This window comes from Sus scrofa, chromosome 8 (assembly GCF_000003025.6).
Source record: "Sus scrofa isolate TJ Tabasco breed Duroc chromosome 8, Sscrofa11.1, whole genome shotgun sequence".
Classification (NCBI taxonomy): domain Eukaryota; kingdom Metazoa; phylum Chordata; class Mammalia; order Artiodactyla; family Suidae; genus Sus; species Sus scrofa.
Genome location: NC_010450.4, coordinates 74,589,958 through 74,607,978, shown reverse-complemented (window position 1 = coordinate 74,607,978; position 18,021 = coordinate 74,589,958). Strand labels below are relative to the sequence as shown.

Sequence of the window (18,021 nt, the reverse complement as noted above, 5' to 3'; positions counted from 1 at the left end):
ACAAAATATGAAAAGTGGTCAGAGTAAAAAAAGGCTACATTTTCTTTCTGATGTTTGTCCATCTAGTATAAGGCATAAATGTTAGTTTCTTATTCTGATTAAAGTTTGAAGAAGATAAACACACAGTAATGTAACATTATTCTTGAATGTAATGGCTTTTTAAAAAATGAGAGGATTACCTGAAAACATGATATTTCCAATAACCCTTTCCTGAGTTCACAATATTAGGGGATGCCTTGTAAATAGGTCCAATTTTTTGTGTTTGGATGGAAAATATCTTTTTCCTTGCACATTCTTTGGGACCCTGTTCAGCATCCACATTAATTTACAGGAAATGTGATACACAGCTCTTTTAGAAATGTCCTAATTTCCCATCATATTGTCCAATTAAATGAATTTGAGGAACTTTGGTGTTTCTAAACTTGGCCAGCAGAGAACAGTTGGAAGACAAGTAAATAAGTCTTGCTGGGAAGATGTTGCTTAAGTGATAAAATGGTTCAGCCAACAAATGAACCAAAAAATTAAACGTTAACTAAGGAAGGTAACCACTTGTAAAATCAGTCGTACCTAACAGAGGCTTCGGGCATATATAAGACTGAAGATCTCTCAGTTAAGACCACAAGCAAAGGATGGTTTCTTGGGACTTCCAAAAACTTAAAATCATGAAACCTCTATTACTGCTACTATTGTGTGTTTTTATAATTAAGGCCCAAGCTGCCATTGACTACGATGAGGTGACTTTTAAATATTATTGTATTCTTACTCATATTATTATTAACATAAAATATAACTGAAGCATAACCATATGTGAATGCTTAGTTTAATGAAATTAACCTTGATTTTAGTTATAAAATTGAATTCTTAATCTGTTGTTAATCTCTAAGACCTATGGTATTTGAAGAATGTTGCATAGTACTTCTTATAGAAAAACAAAATAATAATTTCTCATTTTCTGGTTTATCACCTTTATTTCCCAGGACGAAGATGGCAGACCTAAGGTAAGATGTGTTTTTCTCTCTTGTTGTCTTCCCGAGCACTCTGATTTTTATTTAGTTCTAGCAATATGTTATTACTATTTGAGAACAAAAATCTGAAAATTTCACAGACTATAAAATAATAGGACAACATTTTAAAAGAAAAAAGCTATGGTAGCTGGAGGCTCTTTGGTGACAGAAGGTAATATATAGCTCCTGAAATTACTGGCTGTTTGTGAATGAAAATTGTAAACTAAATCTAAAAGCGAACTAGACCAAATGCCTTAAGAGAAGATTAAAAATTATTTTCCTTCAAGTGAGAAATTTATTTATTATTTATTAGTAGTGTTATGAAATATACAGCTCCATTTAGTTTATTCATTTATAGAGTAGTTTTTCCTCCAGTACGGTCTTTGTTGATGTACTCCTCCTGGTTTGAAGGTGTCAAACATACAAAATGCATATAGAGAAATGAATATTTTTAAGAATTTTAATTTTATTATCAGATGACTCCTGATCAAAGTTCTTGAATATACCATAGTATCACCACTGTAGAAATAAAAGTACACACTAATGTTTAAATGAAGTGATTCATTTTGGATCACTTGTCAAATTTGAAAGGAACCTAAGTGTTTTCAGTTTACAAACTATACACATAAATAGATAGGTATCTGGTCAATTCAATTAGGTAAGAAAAATGTAAAGAGTGTGTAAGGGTAAACTTTTATAAACTGCTTGGTTGAGCACTTGTACATTCCTGCTCACCAAGTAATCTACAGATTAAAGACAGTTTACTAGTTTAGCCTTCCAACCTGGATTTTTAGTTTTAGTTATTTCAATAAGTGATCTTCATAAGGTTAAAGGACCATATAATTTCTTTTAATATTTTTCATTTCCTTTTCTCTAATAAAGCTGGACCATCAAGGCTACCTCTCTAAAGATGCTCTGAAATAAAAAGAAAATATTTTTATTCTGTTATAATTTGATTTGTAATATACAGATGAATCACATTTCATAAAATTCCCATTAGAACAGACCAGCTCTGCCTGGGACCATGTCTTTGACACGAAATATGTATATTGCCCCTGAATCTTTAGACATTCTTATTTTTATTGCAATCACACATAACAGATACTGTATTGTAGTATGAACAGTATTAGTATTACTGTTAGTATTAGTGTATTAGTGATTAAGTTTAGTGATTAAGCAGGGGAATCTGAAACCAGCTTGCCTGGATTTAAGCCTAGGACTCTCCCACTAAATATTAAATATTATTATAACCTACTGAATCAATGTCAGTAAAATTCCAAACAGTCATTAGATGACTTCTAGGCTTACAAAATAGCTCGAGAGCTTAGTCTCTATTTCAAATCTAGTCATGTGTTAATTTGTAATTAAGCCCTAAAAGGTGTAATTACTGACAAAGTCCCTATGATAATACAGTTAACCCAAGCCAGTGCTTTTGTATTGCATTGCCTAGTTTCCACTTTACTATCTCTTAATGTAATATTTTTTGTTAGCAAATAATTTTAATTGAAATGTACATACCTTGGGAATTATTTTAAATATGAGAAAATCCTCGTATTTGATAAAGAAGTCTTGTGGGACATTTCAGGAGACTGGTTTAACAATTTTGTCGACAGAACATAAAATTGAAGCTAATGGTGGAGTAGGCGCTTACACTGTAGTGTCTGTTATGTGTGATTGTAATAAAAATAATAATGAGAACTTAATACGTACCAGGTACACTCCACTCTGAAGGGTGTCATATGCAAGAAGTCATTTAATCCTTAAAAGCATCTTATGTGGCAGATACTATTATCCCTATTTTAAAGATAAAGATCTTTATAGTTAGTGAGTAGTAGGTTCAAAACTTCAAACCAAGCAGTCTGGCTTCAGAATACCTTCTTCCTCTTTAGACATGTTAGAGTCAATGGTTATGGTATTACAAATAAAACCTAAGTAAATCATGCCTTTAATAAATCTGTATTGCCTCTTCAATATTATCATATAGGAGTTATCGAAATGAATCATCAAGTTATAAAAACTGAAAGCAAAAAAATAATCACTAGGCATAGTGGGTTAAGGATCTGGCGTTGCCGCAGCTATGGTGCAAGTTGTAGCTGCAGCTCTGATTCGATCCTGGGCCTGGGAACCTCCATATGCCCCAAGTGCTATCAACAAAGAAAAAAAATCAAAAATAATTACAGGAATTTAGTAATCCAAGTGGCTTGAGATCATTTTTTCCACCTGACAGAATAGATGTCACTACTTTGTGTGTTCCAACTTGGGTTTCAGAAATCTGAGGTCATTACTCTTCATTATCTGATGCAACTTTACTTGAAGACCTCTTTTTAAAAACTGCCCCAGATGCAATAGCTTTTTGCTCTCCTTCTCTTTCTGCGGTCACTCAAGCGCCCTCAGAAACCAATTGATTTACCACCAACAACCTGCCAGTGGATGGACCTTTAGCAAAGCATCAGTCATTTGCTCACCGAAGTTATAAAATGAAGGTGTTGGAGGAGTCACATCTCACATCTCTCACACTGTGTTTCATTTCTGCCTGGTTTCCTGAAGGTTCATGTGGATGCCCGTGGTCATCGGCCCTATGACAAGAGGAGGGAAGAGGCTCCCAGCCTGAGACCTGTCGCCCCTCCCATCAGTGCAGGTGGCTATCAACCTCGTCCAGCCAAAGTAGCTATTGGCCAGAAGAAAGTGGAGAGAAAACCCCCTGATGCTGGGGGCTGCCTGCATGCTGATCCGGACCTGGTGAGTGCCTGGGGGCTCTGGCCGTGGTGGGGCTCCCACACTGAGAAAGCCTGTATTCATCATGTCTCCCTGAGGAACCCTTGACCCCACAATACCATCATCCTTTTTTTGGATATAATTACAGAGCATAAACTTACTGGGCCTTGGGCTACACGTGCTTTTCTAGTTTTTGATCTGAGCCCAAGATGACAAATCAGAACATGAGGTGTTGCCTCTCCTTTATATTTTACTTTGTTCAGATGATAACATTTTCAGAGTGTAATTACCTTTGTTCTGTGGTAAGGAATTTTTTTTTTTTTTTTGGTCTTTTTAGGGCCACAGTTAGAGCATAGGGAAGTTCCCAGGCTTGGGGTCAAATTGCAGCTGCAGCTGCCAGCCTGCACCACAGCCACAGCCACACCAGATCTGAGCCACGTCTGCCACCTACATCACAGCTCAGGGCAACGCCGGATCCTTAACCCACTGAGTGGGTCCAGGGATCGAACCTGCTTCCTCTTGGATACTAGTTGGGTTCTTAACCCACTGAGTCATAATGGGAACTCCCTGCTCTGTGGTAAGGCTTATTTTTAATCGTCACAGGAGTATGGTGATGACTCTAGAATTTCTGGTCTTATCTAAAGAAAATCAAATTGCAGGTTTTTCTATTGGTGAATGGGATCATGGAGTTTTCCCTCTGTGCTATTTTCACAAATATTTGTAACCCCCAAGCCTTCATCTAACCTCTGCTGTTTTCTTTGTTGGCAGGGTGTGTTGTGTCCTACAGGATGTCAGTTGCAAGATACTCTGCTGAAACAGGAAAGACCAATCAAAACCAGTATAGAAGAGCTGAATAGTAACATAGACTCTGTTTCCCAGTCCTCTTCTTCCACCTTTCAGTACATGACTCTGCTGAAACGCCTGTGGAAAGACAGGCAGAAGCAAAGAAGAGGTAGATATCCATGTTTTCTGTTGGACTCTGTTATAAAGTTGAAACTGTTAGAGTGCCATGGGAATGCTCAATTATGAGAGCACTTACGTTTCTAGATGAGCCTGAGAAGTTTATTAGGCGCCTGCTGACCCTGCCCCCAGGCCTCACTTAAACACCTCCCCTCACCCCCGCCCACCTTGTCAGCACTGTTCAACTCTTATTCCCAGTCTGGCATGAGAAAGAATGATTTTCTGCAAAAACTTGTGCTGTGAATGCTTGTTTTTAGTCTATGAGAAACACGTGTCTCCAAAGTCAATATAGTCACAGAGTAAACATTTGGCACTTAAAGAATTAATATCTGAGGTTTTATTTTAAATTATTTATTTATTTATTTATTTATTACTATTATTTTTGCATTATAGGGCCGCACCTGTGGCATATGGAGGTTCCCAGGCTAGGAGTCTAATAGGAACTGCGGCCATCAGCCTACGCCACAGCCACAGCCACGCCAGATCTGAGCCGCATCTGCGGCCTTTACCACAGCTCACGGCAACACCAGATCCTTAACCCATTGAGTGAGGACAGGGATTGAACCCGCAACCTCATAGTTTCTAGTCAGAGTCGTTTCCGCGGTGCCATGATGGGAACTGCATATTTGAGGTTTTAAATAGAAGCACATCTGGGATTTACTTACTTGCATGGCAGATCATGATCCCATCCTTGGAACTCCGAGGTCTGAATTTTGAGTGCCTTTAGCTTGGTGGTTAGGAATTAGCTAGTAAGTGAGCATCAAGGAGTAGCATTTGCAAATTTGGACATTTTTCAAAGGAATCATGGCTTTGCCTTGTAAATGCCAAGGCCCTGTTGTATTTACATAAGATAGAAAAGTAAATCAAGAGTATTTACCATATAAGATGTTGAACTTCTGAGACGGAAGGCCTAAATACTGCTTTCTTCTGTTTTTCTCACCAAAGAAATAAAGAACTTATTATATTTATTATTTGGCATAATTTTTAGTTTAATCTAAGGTAAGTTACTAGTATAGTATCTAGACTCTGTTAATTTGTGTATGCCATGGGCCAAATAATTTCCCCTAAGTGCAACTACATATCATGACTACCTGATACTCATTGAGTGTCTGTTAGTTTATCCTCAGAAAATCAAAATCACAGTTGTATAGTTGAATACATTTAGGGTTTTGTTTTTTTGTTGTTTTTGTTTGGGTTTTTTTTTTTGTTGTTGGTTTTTTTTTGGTCTTTTTAGGGCTGCACCTGCAGGATATGGAGGTTCCCAGGCTAGGGGTTGAATCAGAGCTACAGATGCTGGTCTACACCACAGCCACAGCACCGCCAGATCCGAGCTGCATCTGTAACCTACCCCACAGCTCACAGCAATGCCATATCCTTGACCCAGTGAGCCAGGCCAGGGATGGAATCCCAGTCTTCGTGGATATTAGTCGGATTCATTTCCGCTGGGCCACATCGGGAACACCACATTTAGTTTTTTTATTGAGGGAAAATGCTCACCGTTCCTATGCAATTTTCATTTCTCCAGATAATGAAAATGTCATAAATGAGTTCTCGTCCGAGCTGGAAAAGCACCAGCTCTATATAGATGAAACTGTGAACAGCAACATCCCCACTAACTTGCGTGTGCTCCGTGCCATCCTGGAAAACTTGAGAAGCAAAATACAGAAATTAGAATCGGATGTCTTGGCTCAGATGGAATACTGCCGTACTCCATGTACCGTCACTTGCAATATTCCTGTGGTGTCTGGCAAAGGTAACCAGTTACTAGACATATTTCTAGAAGGTTCCAGAAGAACTCACACTCTCTAAAAAGAAGAGAGCTAAAAGAACAGTGGATTTTCCCCCACAGACCTAATGACGCCTCAGGACATCCTGAAGATGTCCCAGGCATGCTATATTCTAACTTCACCTAATGCGTTTGACAGTTTTTGATGAGCAGAATACAGTGTAAAGATGGAGGGTGCTCCATGCGGGTAATGCACATGCTTACTTGAAGAGATGGGAGAACAGTGAGAAACGTAGGAATTTCTCCATCATGTGTGTTCAGGAAATGTCTGGCTATCACAGGACACACAAGATGGAGCAGGGCTTTTTCAACCCCTCAGCAGAGAGAATTTCTCAAAGCTGAGTTTGCTGTTCAGTCAACGAAAGATTCAGTTTCTGCAACATATCCTCAAAGGCCTAAAATAAAAACCTTCCTGAATAGTTATGTCATCTGTTATCTTATAAAATTGGTGACCAGAGACCAGGAAATTACCTTGGAGGCTCTCTCTATATAATATGTAATCTTATGGTTTCAGAATGTGAGGAAATTATCAGGAATGGAGGCGAAACATCTGAAATGTATCTCATTCAGCCTAGTGATTCCATCGAACCCTATAGAGTGTACTGTGATATGAAGACAGAAAGAGGAGGTGAGTGTTTGATCACTTTTGATCTATTATACTGAAAATTTTTTTTTAAAATTTTTTTTTAGGGCTGCACCCGCGGCCTATGGAAGTGCCTAGGCTAGGGGGTCAAATCGGAGCTGCAGCTGCCGGCCTACACCACAGCCACAGCAGCAAAGCTAGATCCTTAACACGCTGAGCAAGGCCAGGGATCGAACTCGCATCCTTATGGATTTAGTCGGATTCGTTTCTGCTGGGCCACAATGGGAACTCCTGAAAGTATTTTGATACTATAAAATGCCAGGGAAAAAAGCTAGCTAGCTTTAATGTAACTTTCCAACGAGCCACTTGATTTGGAATTAAATCTGATACCTTAAAAGTTATAAAGGATCCGTGATTCACAATTTGGCATAAGATAAAGAACTCATAGTCGCCAAAGATTCTGAGAGTTTTCCTCTCACATTTATTTCCTTATTATGTCTATTTTGGAGCATGAAGTATAGGAGGGCGTAAATTAAATTAGATGGACAAGGAATTCAGACCTTGCCCTCAAAGTGACATTATTTGTTAGTGGTTAATGTGTGTTATTTTTGTTTCTCTCAACTAAAGGATGGACAGTAATTCAGAACCGTCAAGACGGTAGTGTTGACTTTGGCAGGAAATGGGATCCATATAAGCAAGGATTTGGAAATATTGCAACCAGTGCAGATGGGAAAAAATATTGTGGCATACCAGGTAAAAACTAGGAGTGCAAAATAAAATCACTCTCTTTTAGATGTCTGTTTTTTTTCCTCCATTTAAAAAACATAGTGTTGTAGTTTGTTTTGGGGAGCTTTAGGGGGTTAAGACAAATTTACAGAGAGTATAAAAGCTCGTGATAAGGGAAGAAAGGCAGTTTGGGGTTGCAAAGATTTTATTTTTGTTGAGATATTATTGTACATTTCCCTTTAGGTGAGTATTGGCTTGGAAATGATAAAATTAGCCAGCTTACCAGGATGGGACCCACAAAGCTTTTGATCGAAATGGAGGACTGGGAAGGAGGCAAGGTGAAGGCAATCTACGAAGGATTCACTGTGCAGAACGAAGCCAATAAATACCAGATCTCGCTGAGCAAATACAAGGGAACAGCTGGCAACGCCCTCTTGGAAGGAGCCTCTCAACTGGTGGGAGAAAACCGAACCATGACAATCCACAACAGCATGTTCTTCAGCACCTACGACAGAGACAACGACGGCTGGTATGTGCTGGTCCCTCCCTCCTGCTCCCAACACCGCTGATGTTGCTACCTGGGGTCGTTCATGAGAACGACGAGGATGAGGAACTGTCTTGGGTACTTCCTGTGTGCCAGCCACTGAGCTCTTTCCAGCTCACAGGAAAGCATTTCAGCTAGTAGGGTGCCATTCCTAGCCTCACTCTACAGATGAAGTTTAGAGAGATGAAGTCATTTACCCAAAGTCACACAACCATGAAAGATACAACTGGAGGAGTTCCTGGGAATGTCTGCATGAGGGTGTGGGAAAAAAAAAAAAATGCAACTGGAATTAGAGTTGTATCTTACTTTCTAAGTAGTGAGTGTTTAGATAGGTTTCTACATTTCTCTCCCTCTCTCTCCCCCTTCCCTTTTTTTTTGGCTGCCCCTGTGCCCTGTGGAAGTTCCTGGGCCAGGAACTGAACCCTTGCCACAGCAGCAACCTGAGCTGAGCCACTGCAGGGGCAATGGCCAGATCCTTAACCTGCGGTGCCACAAGGGAACTCAGATTTCTCTATCTCTATATGGGACGGTGTCTATTGAAACTTCCATTTTGCGTTTCAGGGATCTGTCACACTGAGGCATCTGAAAGCAATCATTTCAGGATAAAGTAATGAATATAGATGAATCTGACCCACGAGCCCACTTCTCTCCCTTTCTTGCTGTAGGACAGAGAAGGCCTCTGGTGTGTTAAAATGACTTTACGTATGGAACCAGAGGGAAAGAAGCCTGCACCCTACACTCCTCTGTGGGTATTTTGCAAAGAATTAACTTGACAGCACTGCAGTCCTAATAACCCCAAACAAAATTTCTTTTCAGGAAAACGACAGATCCCAGAAAGCAGTGTTCTAAAGAGGATGGTGGTGGATGGTGGTATAACAGGTGTCATGCAGCCAATCCAAATGGCAGGTACTACTGGGGCGGATCTTACAGCTGGGACATGGCAAAGCATGGCACGGATGACGGAGTGGTGTGGATGAACTGGAAGGGGTCCTGGTACTCGATGAAGAAGATGTCGATGAAGATCAGGCCCTTCTTCCCAGAGCAATAGTCTCCCAAACATAGATTCTTCTTCTTCCACATGTAACAATATTTTTGTATACCATGTCAACAGAGTTTTCTTGCCTACATTATATCCCCCTAAAGCTATCAAAACGTATAGTGGGTGTGTGAATTTTTGGAAAAAGTATCCAAGATAAACCACATTAAAAACAGCACATGGTTTTCTTTCATAGTCATCATTCCTATGGTGCAACCAAGAAATCACTAACACAGGATCATTGTGGGCATGGTTCATGATTTCCATTCTGGTAGATCGTGAAAAGTTTCAAATCAGAAAGAGGAATTTTTTAGACTTGTGGGAACACTGTGAGGTGAACTAAAAAAGAAGTTGTGTTTCAAAGTCCACTTTTGAACCTCTATTTATTTATGTAAGATCAGTCACAGAAAACTCAGAAAGATTTATTCATTAAACTGGTTTCTCTTACAATAAATCAATGTTTTCTTATTTTGTAAACCACATGGCGACTGAGTTAGGCTTTGCATTTGTAACACGTGATCTGCTTTACACATCTTTCTCCTTCGATAATAATGAGCTCTTACTCATCGTTGACCCTGGAATCATCTGCCTGCCAGAAAGGCTGATTTTCATAAATTTATAAATATTGGATGACTAAATCCAATGATTATCAAGATCACGGGTAGCCCTTTGCATGTAGAACCTATTTTTCAAAAAAGGCACGCATAGAAACTTAATAGGCAAAATACTTGAAAGGAGAACTTTTGCAGGAAATCTGAGGGTGGCAAAGTCCAGTGAATCAAGGATGGGAGGTGGCCCAGTCCAAGGGCAGTGACCCTCAGACCTTTGTTCAACCCCTTTATGTCCTCAGAGAGGATTGACTGGATCCCTAGGGTTTAAAGTAAAGCCACAGGTTGAAGTTCACTGAAGCAGAGGTTGGCTTGGATGGTCATTTGGTGCTTAATGTATAGTTAACCCAGAGACCACACCTGGGTAATATGTAGTTCTGTCTAAAAAGCAATAAGCCTTCTTCAGGTATCACTTGGTAAGGAACGCTCCGTATCTGATTTTGCCTAGTCAAGCTTCACAATTTTGAGTACAATCAAAAGGTAGGGTCCCCTAGTTAGAATATATGAAACAATATATAAAAAGGTTAGCTCATGACTTTTATGAAGATAACACAAAGATGCATTGAAAATTAATAATCGCATACCATATTAAGACATGAGAACTGTAATATATTTACAGTTAAGCCTGAAAGTCTATAACAAATAATAAAGGTTATATGCACTTGGCTTGCAAATGTCTTTATATCTAGGAACCAAAACAGGTAACCAAGGTAACTAAAGTATTGTTTTTTAAGATGAACACAAGTGGGGCAAAAACGTGGATTATCTGACACACCACGAGCCGTAGTAACTTGGCTGGCATTTCAGTTTAACCATTACACACCAAATATCATGTACACTGATCATCTAAACTTTCAGAGCTTGTTTAAAGTACAGATTTCCTGGTGTCCATCCAAGTTTATTACATCACAGTCTCTATGTAGGAAGGTCCTAAGGGTATATATTTTTAAACAAATGTCCCCAAGAGATTCTGATTAATGGCTGGATTTGGGGACCAGTGATTGTGGCTGCATTGTATTTACCTGAGGCTCCCATCTTTGCACTTTTCCCACTCAAACGGTGACCGTGAAGCAATGTTTAGAACAAGTGGTCATTTCTGAAGCTCCTGTGACTTCATAGGTGTCCACTGCCTATGTTTAAGGCTCAACTTGGGTTTAGCAATATGGCCTCTGAGCCCTGGAACCACTATGTGTACTGCCTCTCAGTCTCAGACGATTTTTTTTTTTTTTTGTCTTTTTAGGGCCACACCTAAGGCATATGTAAGTTTCCCGGCTAGGGGTTTAATCAGAGCTGTAGCTGCTGGCCTACACCACAGCCACAGCAACACCAGATCCAAGCCGTGTCTGTGACCTATACCACAGCTCACAACAATATTGGATCTTTAACCCACTGAGTGAGGCCAGGGATTGAACCTGTGTCCTCATAGATACTAGTTGTATTTGTTAACCACTGAGCCACTTCAGGAACTCCTTATGGAGAATTTTCCGTTACTTAATATTCTTCTATAATGTTATTTTCTATAATATGCTTTTTAATGGTCATATAATATTCCATGTCTGCCATGCACTGCAGCTTTTTTTGTTGAAGAATAGTCAATTTGCAGTGTTATGTTAATGACTCCGGTACAGCAAAGTGATTGAATTATACATCTTTTTTAAATTTCTTTTTCTTTTTTCTTTTTTCAATTTTTTATTACTCAATGAATTTAATTATATTTATAGTTGTACAATGATCATCACTACCCAGTTTTATAGCATTTCCATCCCAAACCCCCAGCACATCCCCCAACCAGTCTCCTTTGGAAACTAAGTTTTTCAAAGTCTGTGAGTCAGTATCTGTTCTGTAAAGAAGTTCATTGTGTCCTTTTTTTAGTTTCCACGTGTAAGTGATAGCATATGATGTTGGTGTCTCACTGTCTGATTGACTTCACTTAGCATGATAATTTCTAGGTCCATCCATGTTGCTGCAAATGCCATTAATTCTTTCCTTTTAATGGCTGAGTGTGTATATGTACCACATTTTCTTGATCCACTCCTTTGTTGACTGACATTTAGGTTGCTTCTGTGTCTTGGCTATTGTATATAGTGCTGCAGTGAATGTTGGAGTACATGTATCTTTTCGAGGCATGGTTTTCTCTGGGACATATGCACCGTTTTATATTATTATTTTCCATTATGGTTTATCATAGAAGGGTTGAATGTAGTTAATATAGTTCCCTGTGCTATACAGTGGGACTTTGTTGTTTGTCCTCTAACTTTTTTTAAGAAAGTCTTCCATTTAACATTTAGATTTTTCTTATCCTGCTCTAATAAAAAGACGAAGCTGCAATTAAATATCCTTATACATATTTTTTTGCATATATACATATGTAAAATCTGTATTATCTACAATACAGATTTTTATCTATTTCCTTCTAGAATAAATTCCTAGAAGCAGAATTTCTAGAGGAAACAAAAAGTTTTGGCATTCTGCAAGTTTTTTTAAAATAAATACACTGCCAAATAACTCTCCATTAAAAACTATCTCAATTTACCTCTGACATACAGAATTAGAGGTGTTTGTATTCTTCTTTTTCTTTTTCCCTCATGAAGGCTGAATATTATGATTAAAATATTGACAATTGGAAATTCCCAGTGTGGTGCAGCGGAAACGAATCCGACTAGGAAACATGAGGTTTCGGGTTTGATCCCTGGCCTTGCTCAGTGGGTTAAGGATCCGGCGTTGCTGTGAGCGTCACAGAAGTGGCTCTGATCTGGCATTGCTGTGGCTGTGGTGTAGGCCAGCAGCTGCAGCTCCAATTAGACCCCTAGCCTGGGAACTTCTATATGCTGCAGGTACAGCTCTAAGAAGAAGATAAAAAGCCAAAAATAAATAAATAAGATACTGACAATTGCTTTATTCTTCTTTCTTTCTTTCCTTCCTTCCCTTCCTTCCTTCTTTTCTTTCCTTTCCTCTCCTCTCCTCTCCCCTCCCTTCCCCTCCCCTCCCCTCCCCACCTCTTTCTTTCTTTCTTTTCTTTTCTTTTCTTTTCTTTTCTTTTCTTTTCTTTTCTTTTCTTTTCTTTTCTTTCTTTCTTTCTTTCTTTCTTTCTTTCTTTCTTTCTTTCTTTCTTTCTTTCTTTCTTTCTGTCTCTCTCTCTCTCTCTCTCTCTCTCTCTTCTTTTTGTGTCCGAACCCACAGCATATGGAGGTTACCAGACTAGGGGTAAAATTGGAACGACATCTGCTGGCCTACATCACAGCCACAGCAACGCAGTGTCCAAGCTGCATCTGCAACCTACACATAGCTCACAGCAACTCCAGATCCTTAACCCACTGAGTGAGGCCAGGGATCGTACCTGAAATCTCGTGTTTCCTAGTCAGATTTATTTCCACTGCGCCACAATGGGAACTCCAAATTTTCACATCTTCAATTACTAGTGCAATTAATGATTTTAAAATATTTAATGACCACCTGTCTATCTCCTTTTGCTAGTTCCCTTTCATGTCCTTTCCCCAGTTTTCTATTAGCATAATCATCTTTTATATGAATTTTTAACCATTCTTTATGTACATAGGATAGCAATCAGGAGCATGGTATTATCCACTATCTATTCAAACATAATATTTCCTAGGTGATTACACTGCTAGTGTCATATGCTTATGCAAATAGTCTTCACTGTACACCTATTAACCATCGTACCCTTTCTCTCCTCACAAGATGTGACCAACAGGCAATATGTTTTTCATTTTATCTTTTGACTGAATTATATTTATTTCTCCAACAACTCTTTGAAAAGTTTCAATCTTATAGAGAAATTGCAAGTTAAGTTTAATGAATACCTTGCTGCCCTTCAATTGTTTGCTACCTTTGCTTTATCTCTCAAAAGGAGACACTTTTAGCGCTGTTTTGCAACAGCTTATGTAGGCATGCAACCTTGAGGCCATAGACCTTTGTAGACAGAACCAAAGGTGGATTTAGCAAATATTTTCCGGATGCTCTGTTGCAATCAACACCTAGCCACCTTCAGCCATGAGCAGATGAAGCGGGGAGAACACTGTTGAATAGCTGAGCAGTTCTCAGCTCACTCTGACAGGTCGCTCTTCCATTTTCTTGCCTCTGGTTTTAAAGTGTTGCTTTTTTTTTAAGTGTTGCCTCTGGTTTTAAAGTGCTGCTTTTACTATGTGGAAATGGAAAACAACATGTCCAACTCTCATATGAGAATTCATTTGAATCTCTTCCCAAGGTGCAAATTCCTCATCCCATTTCCTTCTATGATGTTTAAGGCCCAGGCCACCCCCTACCCTCAATTTTAAAAAAAAAAAAATTCTATTAAGGTACAGTTGATTCACAATGTTATGTTAACTTCTGCTGCATACCCTCAATTAATTAAAGATTTTTATCCATACATGAAATTTATAAAGTATAAAGAGGATATAGGCAACTTAATGCCGGAGTCCAGCTCCAGCAGCCAGGGTGTTCCTGCGGGGATGGATGGTGTCAGCGAATGCACACCGAGACAGCTTCTTTGTCCCTTCTTTCAGGGTGCTGGACTCCTCAAATTTTATTAGCATAGGTAGCAGTTTATATAGACAGCTTAACTGTAACTTATATCACAGTGCTTAGATCATATTTTTAAAGGTTAAACTTTTAGATGACATGGTACAGTAGATATACATTGCGTTCTAAGGATTTTAATTAAAATCAACGGATACAATACATCATGTAAAACTATAATGGGTACAAAACATCATGCGGAAAAAACATCAGATAAAAATAAGAAGTTTTGGTACAAAGCATCTTGTGGTTACTACCTATTATATGTTAAGTTAATCATTAACGGCCAGAAAGGTCACAGGCATAAGAATCTGACATTAACAAAGTTCATTTTTAGATTAAAACCTAGGGTAAAAACTTCAAAGTATTATGGTAAGGGGACAGAATATAAATTATTTTTATTTCTAAATCAACCAATTTATTAAAATTTAAAGGTTCCCAGGAAATTAAAAACAAGAGTTATAATTATGTTTTTTAACATGAATAATGCATACCTATTTTCAACCTATTGTGTACTCCAAAATACCTAACTCTAAGACCTATTGTTACTTATAACAAACTAATAAATATAATTTCTTACTTTAACTAAATTAGATTTGAATGAAGGGGATTCTATCAGGGTGAAACTCTTATTATTCCATTGTTATTTCAGTTAACTGAGTCACAAATCAATACAGGAAAGTAAAATAAAAAACAAATAACAGGAGAGACTGAATTATCCAAGAACAAGTTTCCATTCTTCGTTTTGTTGTTGTTGGGTCAGCAGGTGAGCCTTATTGTCTTCTAGGGCCTGTCCTCGGAATTGCACCGTTCAGACAGGACTTGATCAGGAGCTAGCCCTGGAAATTGTACCGTTCAGGCATGCTCCCTAGCTCGGCTCCTTGTATCTTCTCCGCTCCCTGGAACTTAATAAATGCATAAATAAATAGTGAAATATATCTCCAAAATGGTTTCTGTGTAAATTTCACCACCTACAAGCAGTGTATGGAATTTTCACCAAAATTTAAATGCTGCTACTTCTCAAGCTATTTCAACAAATCGCTAATTGCTATACTATTTTGTTCAAGTATAACAGATATTCAGCTTATGATTTTGGCATCCTCTATGTGCTTATATCGATAGGGTGTCATTTTCTTTCAGGCTTATGATTTGAGATTAGTAATGGACTTGGCTGGATGAGTCTTGTTCTAATTTACCATCTGGTCCCCTAGTGTCAGCTAACTTGGAAATGTGTTTTGTTGATTATAAGGAGAGCCCATAACAGAGTGTAATTAGATCAATAATACTACTGGGAAAATAATTAAAATTAAACGCCATATGCAATACTCTCGTGTTTACTGGTGAGCTACTGTAACATTTTCTTAGAACTTATAAATTATGTGGGGAACTTAGGTGGTGAGAACCTGGAAGAACATCATCAACAGCTCTGTCCTCAGATTTGCTTCTCGTCATCACATTACTTAACTTCCTAACCTACTATTTTCTCATAAAGAATCAATTTATAGAATTGTCCCACCTTCATTAAAGGAACTCTGGTCATTATCATTTAAAAGTGTTCTTATAGTAGTTTCTGGAAATGTGATACTTTATTCTAAAATGTTTCCAGAAACTGAAAGTAAATGTATAAATAGAAAACCTGATTCAAAATGTAATTTCTTTGAATAAGAATTGAATATTATGGAGTTCCTGTCATGGTGCAGTGGTTAACGAATCCGACCAGGAACCATGAGGTTGCGGGTTTGATCCCTGGCCTCCCTCAGTGGGTTAAGGATCCGGTGTTGCCGTGAGCTGTGGTGTAGGTCGTAGATGTGGCTCGGATCCCTCATTGCTGTGGCTGTGGTGTAGGTCGGCAGCTACAGCTCCGATTAAACCCCTAGCCTGGGAACCTCCATATGCCACAGGAGCAGCCCAAGAAATGGCAAAAAGACAAAAAAAAAAAAAAGAATTGAATATGACATCAACAGATAAAGAAGGGATTTTATGCATTTAGTAGGGGGTTGAAACGGATGAATCTTTTTTTAACCTTAAATTCCTTAATTCACGCATTGTTTATTGGGTCATTACTTTGTACCAGATCTTGAATGAAGTAGTGGGGAAAAATATGCAGTGTCTGCACCTAAGTGTAACTAAGAGGTTTTTCAGGTACCATAACATGCTAAAACGACCATGAAGGGCAGCTGCAGCCTAATAGATGAAGATGGATCTATCAAAGCATAATATTAAGGTATAGAAAGATATTTTCTACATTTTTTACTCAGGTCAAAAATCGAATTCAGCATTTTCCTCTGTAACAGAAATGCTTAAAAAAACCATATACTTTTCTGGCAAAACTTTGACGTTCATATCTATTTTATTCATTCATTCATTCATTCATGTATGTATGTTGGGGTTATTTTGAAATGGATAACCTAAACAGAACTTACAGATTAAGAGGGCGTTTTTTTTGTTGGGGTGGGATGGGAGGAGGAGCATCATGAGTAAGTGAGCAGAAGTTGAGGAAAGAGGAAACAAAAAAAATTCTTAAGTATATGTAAAATAAAAGCATTTTTAAAAAATTCATCAACTGTAAGAAAAGCTAAATTAATTGAATAAAAATTTTTGGAAATAAAGGAACAACAGGCAAAATATTAAAGAAAGGGCAAACAACAATAAAACTCAAAAATAAATTTAAAATAATAGTGTTTAGGGAGGTCCCATTGTGGCTCAGTGTGTTATAAACCTGATTAGTATCCATGAGGCCTTGCTCAGTGGATTAAGGACCCAGCATTGCCGTGAGCTGTGGTGTAGGTCACAGATGCGGCTTGGATCCCATGTTGCTGTGGCTGTGGCATAGGCTAGCAGCCGCAGCTCTGATTCAACACCTAGCCTGGGAACTTCCATATGCCATGGCTTTGTCCCTAAAAAAGCCAGAAAAGGAGTTCACCTCATGGCACAGCAGAAACAAATCTGATTAGCATCCATGGGAATGCAGGTTAGATTCTTGGCCTTGCGTGGTGGGTTAAGGATCCCAGTGATGCCATGAGCTGTGGTGTAGGTTGAAGATGCGGCTCAGATCCTGTGTTGCTGTGGCTGTGGTGTAGGCTGGCGGCTGTAGCTCCAACTAGACCCCTATCCTGGGAACCTCCATGTGCTACAGGTGCGGCCATAAAAAGCAAAAAAAAAAAAAAAAGGCAAAAAAAAGGATGTTTAAAAATTTATTATTTTAGGAAAGTCTTCTAAATAAAGTGATAATGTTAAAAATAAAATGACATGTAAAAATATAGAGGTAAATGTAAAGAAACAGAAATCGGGAGTAATGCTAATAATATTTGACAGGGCAGAATTCAGTTCGAAAAGGACAAGTAAGAGAAGGACATTATGTAATGATAAAAAGTATAATCAGTGGAGAGGATATTATAGTCACAAACTTTCGTGTACTGGGTAGTAAAAGTGCCAATCTTCCTAGAATGGGAAAAGGTAACACACATACACACCGCTGTGTGAGATCTTATACACACAGGCCACACATACAAGCATGGGAGTG

General features: G+C 38.5%; 1 protein-coding gene across 1 annotated transcript; it reads left to right on the top strand.

Annotated features, from left to right (window-relative positions):
• On the top strand, positions 570-9,809 carry FGB (fibrinogen beta chain). Its single transcript, NM_001244113.1, has 9 exons — positions 570-734; positions 978-998; positions 3,552-3,743; positions 4,488-4,671; positions 6,205-6,432; positions 6,980-7,093; positions 7,676-7,801; positions 8,018-8,303; positions 9,135-9,809. The coding sequence occupies exons 1-9, from the start codon at positions 630-632 to the stop codon at positions 9,364-9,366; spliced, it is 1,488 nt and encodes a 495-aa protein (NP_001231042.1). The 5' UTR covers positions 570-629; the 3' UTR covers positions 9,367-9,809.